Source organism: Drosophila takahashii, chromosome 3R, assembly GCF_030179915.1.
Source record: "Drosophila takahashii strain IR98-3 E-12201 chromosome 3R, DtakHiC1v2, whole genome shotgun sequence".
Taxonomy (NCBI): Eukaryota; Metazoa; Arthropoda; class Insecta; order Diptera; family Drosophilidae; genus Drosophila; species Drosophila takahashii.
The window spans coordinates 38108307-38122929 of record NC_091681.1 but is presented as its reverse complement, the minus strand read 5'-3'; the positions used below and the strand labels follow the sequence as shown (position 1 = coordinate 38122929).

Sequence of the window (14623 nt, the reverse complement as noted above, 5' to 3'; positions counted from 1 at the left end):
TGAAATTTAGTAGAACTCACCTCGGCATCCACATTGGGACTCAACTCCTGGGGATCGTAGTCGTAGAGCGCGATCATCCGCTTCACCGGCATATTGGCATAGATGTCGCCCCACCGATCGCGACTGACATTGCGCATACTTTGCTGCGGAGCTCCCTGGCCGGGCATCACCTGGGCAGTGCCGCCTACGCCGACGCCCACTTGACCTTGACCTTGGCCCATTTGACCGGGCATCTGGCCACCGGCCGTCATCGAGGCAGTGGTGTCCTCCACCTCGGAGACCATGTTGTGCGGCACATAGCCACGGCGACCACGCAGTTCGCCCCAGTAGAAGCCATCCGCATCCTTATCACCAAATACCTATGGGGAACATCCCGAAAATTCCAGTATTAGTAAGATATACTATATAATAATCAGACATAAGTGATTATTGTAGTTGGCAAGTGTGTATTGAGTGCATAACGCTAACTTAACGAGTATTTATGGAACTATTAGAAGAGAGAACAACGTCTACAAAGTGGATATAGAGTACGGTTTGGTTAGTTATTGGGTTTATCAGGGGCTTACTCCCAAATGAGTTCTGATTCTGATTCTGAATGTGTGTAAAAGGTGTTTGAGTGTAAAGAGTTTGAGTTTCGGGGGCGAAGGAAAAACATGCACTGATTCATTCAATTAGCGCAACAAGCAAGCGCAGCCAATAGTTCTGGACATCAATTTGCATCTTCGATTGGGCTTTCGGATCTGATCGGATCGAAAGATCGGGGCTCACCAGATCATCTCTGCAAGATTACCGCTGGACTCTGCTGGTCTGAAAAGTGTCTTTGGTCTTTTGTTCTTGGTGGTTCTGTGTACGGATAACTGGGTGTTTTTTCGGAGATATTTTCGGGGGGCTCTGGGGGCTCTTACCTTGATCGTGTCGCCCTCCTGGAAGGGCAGCTCTTCGTCGCAGCCATCGGGATTGGGACTCATCGTCGAGGGGTCGTAGTCGAACATGGCCACAAAGTAGCGGGGTTTCTTCTGGGCCCCGGGCATCTGTCCCGGTTGTCCGGGCTGACCCGCCTGTCCCGGCTGTCCTAGTTGTCCTGGCTGTCCCGGCTGCTGGCCGGGCATCATCTGACCCTGCTGTTGGTTGAGCGGTCCTCGTGGTCCCATCATCTGGCCAGGCATTTGACCAGGCATTTGACCGGGCATTTGACCGGGCATTTGACCAGGCATTTGTCCAGGCATTTGACCAGGCATTTGACCCGGCATCTGACCAGGCATTTGACCAGGCATTTGTCCAGGCATTTGACCCGGCATTTGACCAGGCATCTGACCAGGCATTTGACCCTGCATCTGACCCTGCATCTGCCCTTGCATTTGACCCTGCATCTGCTGGCCCTGCATGTTTAGCTGGCCAGGAACTGGTCCTCGAAAGCGTGGTCCTCCCATGGGACCCTGTTGGCCGTAGGGTTGCTGCTGCTGCTGCTGCTGGGGTCCCTGGGCCCTTCCCGGAATCGGAACCATGCCCCTTTGCGTTCCCGGTTGCCCTGGTTGATTGTAGCCCTGTATTTGTGTGTCGTCGACGAGCGCCGGAATTTGAATCAATTTGAATGAATTTAAAATTTTGTTAGCTTTTGGTTTTTGGTTTGTTTTTTTTTTTTTTTGGTATTGCAATCATTAATTTGTACTCTGTTTTTCATTCACATTGTCTTTAGAGAGGTTTTCAAGGCGTCTGCATTTAGCTGGTTCGCTTTTAGAGTTTTCTCTTCAGACAACTAAGGAAGTACGAAAGCTGTATGTGTATGTCTATGTTTAGTGTGTGTGAGTGTGTGTGTCAATGGAGCATTACGAGCTAAATACATATATATATATATAGGAACTGAAAAGCCAAAGATCTATAGCTGAAAGTCGATAGTACGAAGCTATACGAGTATGTACGAGTACTGAGGGGTTAGGATGTTTGACGGTAGTAAGAAAGCACGGGTTCGAGTATACAAAGTATCTATGTGGGTGGCTTTAGTGGTATCTTCTAGTGTTTGGGTGTTTACACATATGTATTTACATATGTATAGTTCTTTACAGAGATTTCAAGACTTACAAAGAATTTAATCAGCAATTCTGCAAGGGATTGCCTAAGCATTGGGTCAAAATTAAAGTAGTAGTAGTTCTTCCTTCTAAGTTTCACTTATCGTAGGATCAGAAGAAGCCATGCACTTTTAAACCCCTAATGAAATACTTGCTTTCCAATCTTGAATACTTTTTGTGGTACTTACAGGTTAGCCGAAATATTCAAATTTAGTTCCCTAAAGGCATACTTAATTACTTGCTAAGGAAACGAATGAGAAAGAAATCTACAAACAACTAAAACGAAATCAAAGTCTGTCAAATACTTCGTTTTGCTTTAATATACAAGCTCAATTTTTTCAGTTTCTAGCCAGTTTTTTAGGCTAAGCGCAATTTCTAGCCAAGCTAACCAAATAAATATATCTAGGATCTAGATACTTGTACGCAAAGTGTTACAGATACTGATAAAGATATATATTACTTATTTCTAGTGTGGTGTGGCGAGGTGTGTAAAATGCGAGAGATGTTGTGGGTAAAACTTACATTCTGGTTCACTTGAGTCTGTGTGGGTTTCGAGAAGAGGCCACCGAGCAGGCCACCTAACAATCCGGAGCCTCCGTCGGGCTGTTTCGAGGTATCGGTTTCGGTATCGAAGTATCGAGGTGTACGGTTTTTGGTTTCATATAATGAAAATGAATATGTACTTGTTTTGTTTAAAATTGTTCGTTGCATTGCTTTTGTTTTCCTTAAGACAATTGCATATTCGGCATTTCCGCTCAATACTTAGTTACAAACTCTAGTTTAGATCTGAACAACTCAACAAAGTTCAAAATCTTATTATTATTATTTGGTAATTGCAATTTGCTGCTGACATGCTAGTTGTGAACTATACTCGAACGAACTGAAAACCCAAAAAAACGGAAGAATAAACTCAAAAGGTTCTAGCAAAAGTGGCATACTCTGGCATATCTCTTTGAATCGAAAATCGAAAATCGAAAGAGAAAAATAATAAAAACAAGGGATTAAAAATAACTTTACATACATACAAGTTCTTTGGGTGAAGGAGAAGGTCTCAATTCAATTGCTTGGGTTCGGTTCTTATCACAAAGATCGGGGACTCAACTGTCTTGCAGTTCTTTGACATGTGAAATTTGTGTGAATTTTGTGCGTTTGTCTCAACAATTTCTCTCAGTGTATGTATATAATAGGTTCATTTGCAAAATAAATCGACCGAAAGTATTAGGATAGTATATATGAAATCAAAGGCAGTCCAAAAGATATTGGAGGATAAACAGAGATAGAAAAGATGTAAGGAAAAGGTAAATGTTAAAGTAAATGAAGGTCAACATTGAATATTGAACATTGAACTCTTAAAGAGAAAGTTATAGAGAGAAGTTGGAGGTTCGGAAATGAACTGATATCGATGCAAAATGGTTAAAAGTGATCTCGGGAATTCTCGGATTCAATCTTGGTTTCGATGGTGCGCGGGTTTTACAAGCAATGGGTATTGGGTATCAATTTGAATGGGTTTTCCTTTGTGTGACTAGCATTCGGATGGGTAGAATATAAGTATATGTGGGAGTTTACACGAGAATAACTTATGTACATTCTTCGATGGTGTGTTGGCTTCAAGAGTTTGAGATACAATAGAATTTAGAGAAGAGTTCTTGGCCAATTCGAAATGATAAAACGAAACGATAACGAGTTCACAGAACATTATTTACAGTGTACGCATGGTCGGCGGACTCCAAGGCGTCGCCACTTGCGCCGGAAACTCACCTGGTGACCCGGCTGACCAGGCTGAGGCTGCATTCCCTGCTGCTGCTGCTGCTGCATCTGGTTGGGATCGTACTGCCCATGGTCCTGCTGACCCATCATGTGCTGACCCGGTTGACCCGGCTGCCCCGGCATCCCACCCATCTGCTGCTGCATCCCGTGAGGTCCTTGGGGCAACTGCGGACCCATGCCCATCTGGTTGGGAACCCTTCGGGCGACGGCATTGCGCACGGTATCTGTGGAGGAACAGGTATCACAAATAGTATTAGTTTTAGTTTACAAAATTGAAAACAATGAATATTTTCTTAGAAAAAATCATATCCAATACAAATAGATCACTTAAGTATCCACATTGTTTAAAAAAAATAAGAACACGAATTCTTTAGAGCAAATCTGCAAATCACGTACTATGTATATAAAAACGGAAACGAATAAAACATCCAATATTTATGAGATCAACTTTTTTGGCGATAAGAAAATTGACTCATTGGACAACATTTTAAAGCTGCTGGCCTACACAGACTTTATTTGTTAACTGATAAGATAATCCTCAATTCTACATATATTTCGGCTATTCGACTGATCGGGGATGCCCACGATAGCTGATATCGGTAATCAACCTGTGCGCTTTGGCTATGCAATCAAGGCGTCGATAAGACATTTACTTAGTGCGGTTTCGGCAGGCGAAAGGTTAAGACTAAAGCGAGCGGAGTAAGTATGATAAAAAATCATAATTGATACTATTAATTAAATCAGCGATTGCTAGCAGAAGCGGTGGGCTGCGACTGCGCTCTTCACACACATAGAATAGAACAGCGACTGATACTGACACTTCGAAAAGATTCGCAAAACAAATAAATTTAATTAAATTCAAGGTATACATAGATTGGGGTGGGTCGATTTGGAGGTCAACAAATCGTAGGGGTATTCTATAGACAATTCTAAGCAACATTGCCAAAGAAACTATGACTTGGAAACCACGTTTGTCATATATAGCTTATTTTGTTGTGTTTACTTTTATAAATTCTAACAGTGTTTTCATTGAACTATTCTTTATTGATAAATTAGAGAGAGATGTGTGAGGTCGCATGTCAGTTTTTGATTTGATAAGTACTTTTCCAAAAATATTTCTGAACCTCTCTCACTATCAGATATAAATTTGTGTAAAAAATTAGATTTTTTAGCACGTGCAATGGAATACGAGCACCTTTTAATAAGTTAAAAAGTTCATTGTTACTTCCAGTTGATAAAAAAGGGACTTAGATAAGAGTCACCGGAGCGGATGTCACCAAAAGAACTGATAGCTCCAGCACAATGGGTCCGATTCACCAAATGGTTAAAAATTGTTCGTTTGCGAATTCAGTGTGCAAGTGAACTCCAAGTGATGACAGCCTCATTCCATCCGTTCCTTAAATGGGTTTTCTTCTGCCTAATAGCCATAATAGTGATTCTCAGTCTTTCAACGCGAGATGAAAATACTCAATATAGGACAATTAACGAAGAGTCCAGAGCTTCTGAAGCTTTGGAAGTGGAAGGATCAGCTAGTTATATAGCTAATATCCTTCCTGTGAAAGAGGAAGCCTTACCTTTTTTCTTTGTGGACACAGCCAAGTGCAAGATTCCCTATGTGGATCCCTTCGAATCGGATGCCATGGCCATTTACCATCCCGAACATTTTGAGACCTGCTCCAACGAAACTGCTCTGGTGACCCCGATCTATGACATCAGTCGACAGCGTTATGTGTTGATGATCAATGAAACGCTGGCCTCTAGCATTATGAACTCTAACGAGGGGGAATACAACTGCTATTATCAGGAGATAACACGCGAGCAAGAGCACGACAGCTACGATAAGTAAAGTACCTAGTGCCTAGTGACATTTCGATATCTCTTGAGTTAAATAGAATTCGTGGAATCACACCTAATTACTCATTCGGTCTTTATAGGGTGCAGCGAAAATACTTCACGCAGTACTACGAGGTGCCGCTTCATGTTCAGGGCCTCATCTTGGCCTGTCATCGTCTTGGCAACGAGTCGGATATTCTGCAGAGCGATGCCTATACCCTCATCCAATATAAGCCACCTCCGGAGGGACTTTCCCTGGAACCGTCCAAACGGAAGCCAAGCGTCCTAATGTTCGGCATAGACAGCCTGTCGCGGATTAATCTACGTCGAACCATGCCAAAAGTTCATAGCTTTCTCAAGAGAGACGGATGGTTTGAGCTGCAGGGATACAATAAGGTGAGTGAACTCTCCACTGAAAGAATTTTTGAGTTCTCATCTTGAAAATGAATTGAAAAAGTTTACAATGTGCTTTAATCAAGTTGAGTTGACGGTATTTCCAACAGGACCAAACGATTCTGATATTGAGAACATTTAACTCAAAATGAGAACATTTGTGCTTGCACGGTTTTCAAGAAGAAATGTTCTCAATTCAAGAACAATTAGCTTAAAAATATTTTCAATATGCTTGAATCAAGTTGAGTTAGCGGTATTTCCAACAACACCAAACGATTCTGATATTGTGAACATTTAACTCAAAAAGAGAAAATTCGGTCTTGCACGGTTTTCAAGAAGAAATGTTCTCAATTCAAGAATATTTCCCTCTTTGTCGGTTTAGTACTCTTAATTGAAACCTTTTTTCTATGCAGATTGGCGACAACACCTTTCCCAACCTTCTCGCCCTTTTGACTGGCTACAATCCAGACTCGGCCTTGGAGAATGTCTGCGACTGGCACGAGAAGAACTGCCTGGACAGGACTCCCTTTATATGGCAGCACTTTCGGAATGCCGGCTATCTGACCGCGTATGCCGAAGATGAGACTGGCATAAACACATTCAACTACTTTAAGCCCGGCTTTCGGGAGCAACCCACCGACTTTTACCTCCGGCCCTTCCAGAAGGCCTTTGAATCGGGTATGAACACCTGGAAATGCCATGACTGCTCGATGAGGTACTGCATCGGGCGACGGATCACTAGTAGCTATGCCTACGATATGGCCAGAGATTTTGCCCGACGCTTCGTGGATGAGCGTCCCATTTGGGGTCTCTTCTGGTCGAATAGCTTCAGTCACGACAGCTTCCAGATGCCCTCGAAAATGGAGGACTATGTGCTGCAGTATCTTCTAGACTTCCAGGCTGATGGAGTGTTCGACCAGAGTATTATGATATTCCTCTCTGATCATGGAACTCGTTTTGGTAAGCTGACGTCCCTGAAAAGTGGGTTTCTGGAGGAGCGACTTCCCTCGATGTTTATCTACTTGCCACCCTGGTTTCGAGATCAATATCCCGAATATGCAAGTGCCCTGCAGTTGAATCAGAACCGCCTGACCTCAAACTACGATCTGCACAACACACTGAAGCACATCATCGAACTGGGTAATTCTATAGATGATTTTAAGCTAACCAAATCTCCCGACTGTCCCAAATGCCAGTCCGTATTTCTTCCCATCGATGAGTCGAGGACGTGTGAGGATGCTGGAATACCTGAACACTACTGCACCTGTGTGCCTTATAAAAGACTCAAGGATGGCTGGGCAAAGCGTATTGCTCCCCAGGTAATCAGTAGAATCAATGAATATTTGGCCGGCAGGAATCTCAGTGGCATTTGCTCGGAGCTAACTCTAAAATACATACACAAGACAGCGATAAAAATCGACCTAGATAAAAATTTCCATGATGAAGTGCCCTTTACAGAGGTGGCCACCTATCGCACCATGTTCAAGGTCAATCAGAACACCGCCGACTTTCAAGCCACCGTTCTATTTAACAACATCACAGGATCTGTAGAAGTCGCGGTGCCCACGATCAGTCGACTCGACAGTTACGCCAAGGTTTCGACATGTGTCGATGACAAAACCGACAAGATGTATTGCATTTGCAAGAGTGATATCTAAGATTAGAATAGGTTTTAACTAGCTTTTTACAGGGTGACTATCTACAAAGTAGATTATACAGGTTTTAGAGAACTATCGCTGCCTAAGCATTGAATTTTGAATGGGAAAATGAATATCTAAACGCTGTTTAAGGAAAGATACCATGGATACGCGAATTCTTTAGATTAAGATGTAATAACATTATTCAATTGGTTTCAACCGATTTTAGATCTACCACTCCACCGATTTGATAAGTTTTGTTAAGATAATATGAAATAAAACATTTTACAAAACTATAACGCGAATTCTTCAGATTATACTTTGAATTTTACTTTAGTTTAATTTACATTTCCTTTAGTTCAAAACGAATTCTTTAGATCAACAATTAACCGAATTTACTTTAGGTAAACGCAAATTCTTTAGACCAATAATAACCTATATTTACAAATTATTTTCAATTGATTTAAGCTCATTACTCACTTGGTATCAAGATGGGCGCACTGTCCGCCGACTGGGAGTCCCTCGATTTGGTGCGGATGGTGACGGCGCGCGGATTGAAGACGCCCAGCTTGCCGATATCGATGAGGGCGTGATCCCCAGTAGGCGAGTTGATGTCGGTGACCTTCTTACCATCGGCGTACACAGCATAGCCGGTTACAGGCCCCGTCGAGGTGGGCCTGTTAACCGGCTGCCATGTCACCAGAATGGTACCGTCCTGCGGGCCGGCCTCCAGCTGGATCTCCTGCGGCGGATCGGGCAGTCCCTTGGTCAAAGTGCGGAAGTCGGCATACGCTCCGGGCGCCTCCTCCTGACCCGGCCGCCCGGTGACTCCTGTCTGGCCCATCGGATTCGAGGCATGTTGGCCCACGGCCCGCAGGTGCTTGGCCCGCACGGTCACCCGGTACTGGGTGCTCGGCGCCAAGCCCGTGATCGTGTGCCTGTACATGCCCGGCTTGACGGTGCGCACCTCCACATTGTTCACACACACCACGTGCTGGTGGTTCGAGTTGGCCGGCAGCCACGAGATGACCGCCGAGGAACACGTTATGTGCGAGGCGCGCACCGCCGAGGGGCCCAGGTGGGCGGTGTCCCGCCCGATGATCATCGTGCAGGCGGCATCCCTAGAGGTCTGCCGGTTCTGGGTCACGCTCCGCACGCTGATGCGGTGCGGCTGTGGGTGGAAATATAACTTGGATTACTTGGTTCTAGGTTGAGTAAATTGGGTGAGAAAAACGTCTTATAAAATCAAGAATAAACTTAAAGGTTGGTTCTTTTGAAAATATCTCAGTCTCTGATTTTATAAAATTAATATGATTAATCTGCTAAGTAATGACATCATATTTTGATTGATCAAGACAAGTTTGAATGGTTTTTTCCAGTAGTAGAATAAAACAGGGTTCGGAAAATAACATATTGGTTTTTCATTTTCCCTTCGACTCGTTAATGTCAGTAATGTAATAAATGTAAAATGTAATTTTCATTTGTGTTAAAAACCCAATGTGTAAAAAACACTTCGTGTTAATAACAAATTGTGTAGAAAACACTAATGAGCTGTGTGTGCTAACAATTATTCTTCACAATTTAACACTTTTGTATTGGACACACATGCCAAAAATTTTGCTCACACTGTAAAATACAATTTTTCACCCTTTTAACATGTGTGTCAATTTCCGAACCCTGGAATCAAATTAAATGATAAATCTTTTAAATAAATTCTCATCATAAGTTTGGATTGATTATTTTATGTAATCAGTTACTAATAAATAGTAGAAAAAAATGTAAAGGTATTACTGGTTAAAAAAAAGGTATGTGAGAATATTTCATTTGATAATTTACGAAGTAACATGCGGAAATGAAAGAAAGTGTGTAAATGGTATTATATGATCCGAATAAATCGCCTAAAAACAAGATGCATTGAGCTTGTTTAAAGACGGTTCATTCGCGATCAAAGGATCAGCTTCAGGTTTGAAGACACAGCTCTCTCGAGAACCTATTCTTGATTTTAAAAGGATCGTGATTCCTTAACCCAAATTAAGAGGCGCTTCTCACCCGCGTGGAGTCGACGCCCTCGATTAGGGCGCGTGTGCGTTCGTTGGCCTTCACGGTGACCTTGAGCACGCCGTCCACGTAGACGTGGTAGCTGTCGATGAGGTTGTAGCCCACTGGCTCCGGCGGCGACCAGCCAATGAGCACGCTCTTGTTCAGCTGCCGTTCCAGCGTCAAGTGCTTGGGTGCTGGAACTGCGGGGAGGAGCAAGAAGTGTGTCATTAGCCAGCTGACTTGAGTTGAGGCTCTAAATGCAGCGGACTGAGTACAAAAGTGCTAGCGATGCCCCAAAGGCATGTGGGTATTGGATTCGATTGGGTTAATCAAAGGATCTAAGTTTTTTGCTCACATATATATGTATTCACATGCCATGCACGGCGTCGCACATTCGAGGATCGCCACAAAAACCAAAAAGATTAAAAACGAAAAGTTTTGGACCGCGAATAGTTACCATTGTCGCTGATGTCGTCCTGGTCGTGCTCCAGATCGGTGTGCGTCTCACTCAAACGGGCCAGATCCTCGTGGGTGTGTGTGAGCAATGGGTTGTGCGGCGGCAAGGAGGGCAGCGATGTGGTGTCGCACTGCATCGAACCATCTTCGGCATCGCGCAGCGTCGACAGCACCGCCTGGTGGAACTCCAGGAGGTCGTCGCCTAGCATAGATACATGGGTGATTATAGGCCAATAGCGTTCTCAGGGATTAAGAGATATAGAAGGTTTACTCACCCACTAAACGCTGCACAAAGGAGGCTGGAACCAGGCCGCGTCGCCCGTCTAGGAGTTCGGCATCCAAGTAGCCTCCTTGGGGCTCCCCGCTGGTCCACACCAGCAGATAGTCGCCGGCGCACAGGGAGAGCTCGCCCTCAGCCTCCCTGCAAGGCATGGAAAGGAATTCATTATGAACACTGAAAATAGCAGAGGTTAATCTGGAATGTTCTATATAGGTGAGGGGTTTGTTTCGGTATCATACAACCATTGGGGAGATCGTTTGGGGGTGGCGCATAAGGAAAATCGTTTAGTTATTGCTGTTTAAGTTAGTTAAGTTATTGATTACAAAATATTTTCATATTTTTGAAGTTAAGAACTCACAATCTCTCTTAACAAAATTACATATAGTAGATGAAATAAATTCTTAATAAACTTTACTTAATTATTATATTATTAATTATTATGATTAGGATTCTAACATTATTTTAAAAGGTTTTAGTGCTAGTGAAGGAGACCAATCTTTTAACATTGCGTATACGACTGGTTACCCAGCGGGGTTATAAAAATGTATTGCATACTTTCAGGGGCTAACATAATTTATTTTTACAAATTTAAAAAAAATATCTACTTTTATTCTTGAGTATAAATAAAATGCGTTTCAAAGTCTAAAAATAAGGTTCTCATTAATTTCTATTGATTTAATGTACAATTTTAAATGGTTTAAAATAAAATTATGTTGAATGAATGATATAATTCATGAAAAATGTATATTTTAAAATTACTTTCTGACCTTTATGCTATGGGGAAATGGCTATAAATCTGAATTGATAACCGAGTACTAAAGTACTTACTCTGGAGGATCGTAAGGAAAACGGGCTATGAACACACAGCAGCGTCCCTTGCCGGGAATATCGAGCATATCCACCTGCGGTTCGCTGGCTCCATTCAGCCCGTGATTGCGAGCTGTTTGTAAGTAAGAAGCTTCGTATAATCATTATTGATTCTATTCTATTCAACACTCACTGTCCAGATCCAGGGCACCCAGTGCCAGGCCGCCGCGGTTGTGCATCATGGAGACGCTGAGGCCGTCGGTGAACTCGTCCAGTCCCCAATTGCTGGGCGGGATGGGCGAGCAGGGCGAGCTGCGGTTGTACCGTGTCAACGGTATATCGATCTCGTCCAGCATCTTCATCTTGGACGCCTGTCGCAGGGCGGCGGCGGTGAACGGGTACGAGGCGCTCGAGGCGACGTCCAGGAAGGGTGGACCATAGGAGCTGCCCAGACCACCGGCTCCTCCGCCTCCGCCGCCGCCGCTCAATCCGTATAGTGAGGTGGCTCCGGTGATGCCACCGCCACCGGGTCCCATGCCACCCAATCCTCCCAGGCCGGCGGCACTCACTCCCAGGAGGGCACCAGTGTCCAGGATGCCCAGATTGGCCATCGAGGGATGCGTCAGCGAGGAGCCACCGCCACCGACGCCCAATCCCGAGTAGCTCGACGAGCCGGCGGGCGGCAGGTTATGCGAGTTGAGTGACAGGAGGGGCATGGTTGTGCTCTGCAAATTGTACAGCTGTATTGTTCCGCGCTTCTCAATGGGATTGGATTCGATTGGATTCGATTCAATTTCAAATTCAATTCGGTTTCAAATTCAGTTGCCGTGTGTGTTGGTTTTTGTGTGTGGAATTTGGTATTTTTTTGTATTTTCAGAATTTACAGGGTATTAGTATCAGTGGTTTTTGTACAGGTGTCGTTACACAAACATAGGATCACACACACACAGAGATACAGATGCAGACATACATATAGATTGATTCGTTTCGAATTCGAATCAATTCAATGATTCGATTCGGAGTTATAGAGAATTCATCAGCGGAGAGTAGATAAACAGAGAGAGAGAGAGAAAGGGAAGACAGAGAAAGCACATAAAACGGAAAGAGAGATCACAGATACACGTTTATTCGGCTGCGAGTGGAAAAACGTGGAAAGATCTAAAACTTTGGTAAATGGACATCTATGCATGAACAACTGCGAATGTTGGTGGTGATTTTCGGCTGGTCATGAGTGGCAATTATTGTTTCTGCAATTAACTGAAGCCGTCTCCAAGCGGGCAATCATGGCTATCATGGCAATGGTAACACGGCTAGCATCCAATCATCACCATCAAAAAAACGTTAATCAACAAGTAACGGAAAGCTTTCAAATGTAACTCCTTTAAAAAAGATATGCTTAGTATGTAGGTATATGCTTGTATGTCTGTAAATGCAGCAAATGTGTATACTCATGGTAATCATGAACTTTAAAAATGTTTTTGAAAATTTATTTTAAAATAATCTTATAATTTTGGAATACTTTTTTAAAAGAATAACATTTTTCAAAAGTTCAGAAGATATGAATAGAGTATCAGCACAACATTTTAAGTTAGTAGTATATGATAATATTCAGGAGGATTATGATCGTATAATATTAAAGATTCATGTTTAAAGGATATTCTAAAACTATCCTCAATGTACATATATCTTATAACAGAATACAGGTGATTGAAGAGTGAAAGAGGTGGAATTTCGAGCATGCTAGCGAAATTTATTCTGAGATACAGATAGGCAAACGATCTAGGGTTAAATGTAGGTACAATGTGTGTGACTTGGTGTAATGTGAGTGGTGTGGGTGATTCATCAGTGGTTGGCTCTGTATGTGAATGCTTTTATTTTCATCAGTAATGAGACTACAACAAACGGCCGGCGGCTGCAGCAGCGAAGAACGATCAACGAACGGAAGCGGATATAATTGCTATACTCTATGGCTAGTTTGAACGCATCGAATTTGTACATACAACTTATATATCAAGACTATAACGTGTATAAGTAGCTATAGCATTTGACTAGATGTGGCAAGCTTGAAAGCAAATCGATCGGCAGCGGTAATGTTGCTGTTTGTAAATGCTCTTGTTGTTCGTAGTTCATTGCGATTGAAAATAGCTGGTTTACCTGACTTAATGCCGTCGGCATAGCCTTCATCGTGTGAATATTTACCGGCAGGGGTGGAATGCCAGTGATTCCACTAGTTCCGCTCAGGAGCTTCTCCACGGACGTCTGTCCGGCGCCATACTGCATGGATTGAATGGCATGGCTGCTCAGACTCGAGGATATGCCGCTGATTGAGTTGGGCACCAGGGCCGATATGGATGATAGGCCACCGCCTCCGCCTCCGCCTCCAGGACCGATCCCGCATCCCGATCCTCCTCCCGAGGCGGCGGCCACGGCAGCAGCAGCGGCGGCTGCGCTGTGCGAGCCAAGGCTGGTGCCGCTCAGGCTGGTGCTGGCCCCGCCCCCTCCGCTTCCGCCTCCGCCTCCGTTGGCCAGCGACTGCGGGAGGCTGGAGTAGCCGGAGGAGAGGGCCGAAATGCCACCGCCCCTTTCGCCTCCACCTCCTCCTCCTCCTCCGCCAAGAACGGCCCTTTTGTAACGGTTCAGTTCTTCTTCGAGTTCTGTAAGTAGTTTCTTTTTATTTGTATTCCCTTAAAGAAGAGTTTCCAAGTACTCACCACTCTTTGATATGGTTCTAAATTCGCTATTTACCGTGCTCATCATGGAACTGGGCGGCAATGCTGACATGCTGGCGCTGGCCGAGGTGCGAGGCTGCTCCAGCTCGGCCAGCACGCGATTATCCTGTGGGTTAAAAGAATAAATAGGGGGATTAGTATAATAAAATAAATTATCGTATTTTATATTGGGAATTTACTAATCTACAGCCTTATAATAACCGCCTAATACAAAGGATATACACGACTTTAATATAATAACCTTAAATATCATATCATATTTACATATTTAATGCCTCAATTAAAGCACTTAGTCTAACATATTTACAGAATTTTTTGATGGTTATTAGAGAATTAAAATTTAATCAATTTAAGACACAGTATAATACCCTTAGATATCATATCATATTTACATATGTAATGCTGCAGATAAATCTCTTAGTTTACCATATTTACAGAATTTTTTAATGGTGGTTAGAGAATTGGAATTCAATCAATTTTAGACATAGAAATAAAACAAAAATAGTTATATTTAAATCAATTTCTATTTAACATATTAAAATTGATCCAAACCCTTTCCCTATCTGTGTTTACTTTTTTCATTTTTTACTTTAAATATTTATAAAATCTCAATTT

At 43.2% G+C, this 14623-nt stretch overlaps 2 protein-coding genes across 12 annotated transcripts in view; one reads left to right on the top strand and one right to left on the bottom strand.

Annotated features, from left to right (window-relative positions):
• The window catches only part of Rbp (RIM-binding protein), a 33738-nt gene that overhangs the window by 9848 nt on the left and 9267 nt on the right, over positions 1-14623 (bottom strand). For 3 of the 11 annotated variants that reach the window (XM_017153603.3, XM_017153611.3, XM_017153610.3), the window contains exons 5-16: positions 13991-14114; positions 13434-13933; positions 11473-12034; positions 11301-11412; positions 10468-10646; positions 10194-10394; positions 9746-9936; positions 8177-8867; positions 3825-4057; positions 2589-2669; positions 906-1544; positions 21-359 (exon numbers count right to left, since the gene is read on the bottom strand). In XM_017153603.3, coding sequence (XP_017009092.2) covers positions 21-359; positions 906-1544; positions 2589-2669; positions 3825-4057; positions 8177-8867; positions 9746-9936; positions 10194-10394; positions 10468-10646; positions 11301-11412; positions 11473-12034; positions 13434-13933; positions 13991-14114 — 3852 coding nt within the window. The remainder of the gene's footprint in view (positions 1-20; positions 360-905; positions 1545-2588; positions 2670-3824; positions 4058-8176; positions 8868-9745; positions 9937-10193; positions 10395-10467; positions 10647-11300; positions 11413-11472; positions 12035-13433; positions 13934-13990; positions 14115-14623) is intronic. The other 8 variants (XM_070216134.1, XM_070216137.1, XM_017153604.3 and 5 more) reach the window with 7 other exon arrangements.
• On the top strand, positions 5094-7907 carry LOC108065589 (uncharacterized). Its single transcript, XM_017153615.3, has 3 exons — positions 5094-5675; positions 5768-6062; positions 6473-7907. Exons 1-3 carry the CDS (start codon positions 5104-5106, stop codon positions 7715-7717), a joined length of 2112 nt encoding a protein of 703 aa, XP_017009104.3. The 5' UTR covers positions 5094-5103; the 3' UTR covers positions 7718-7907.

Coding starts and splice junctions, on each gene's coding strand:
- LOC108065589 (XM_017153615.3), top strand. CDS start 5,104: ATGTCACCAAAAGAACTGATAGCTCCAGCACAATGGGTCCGATTCACC. Junction 5,676..5,767: donor GAGCACGACAGCTACGATAA/GTAAAGTACCTA, acceptor CGGTCTTTATAG/GGTGCAGCGAAAATACTTCA. Junction 6,063..6,472: donor AGCTGCAGGGATACAATAAG/GTGAGTGAACTC, acceptor TTTTCTATGCAG/ATTGGCGACAACACCTTTCC.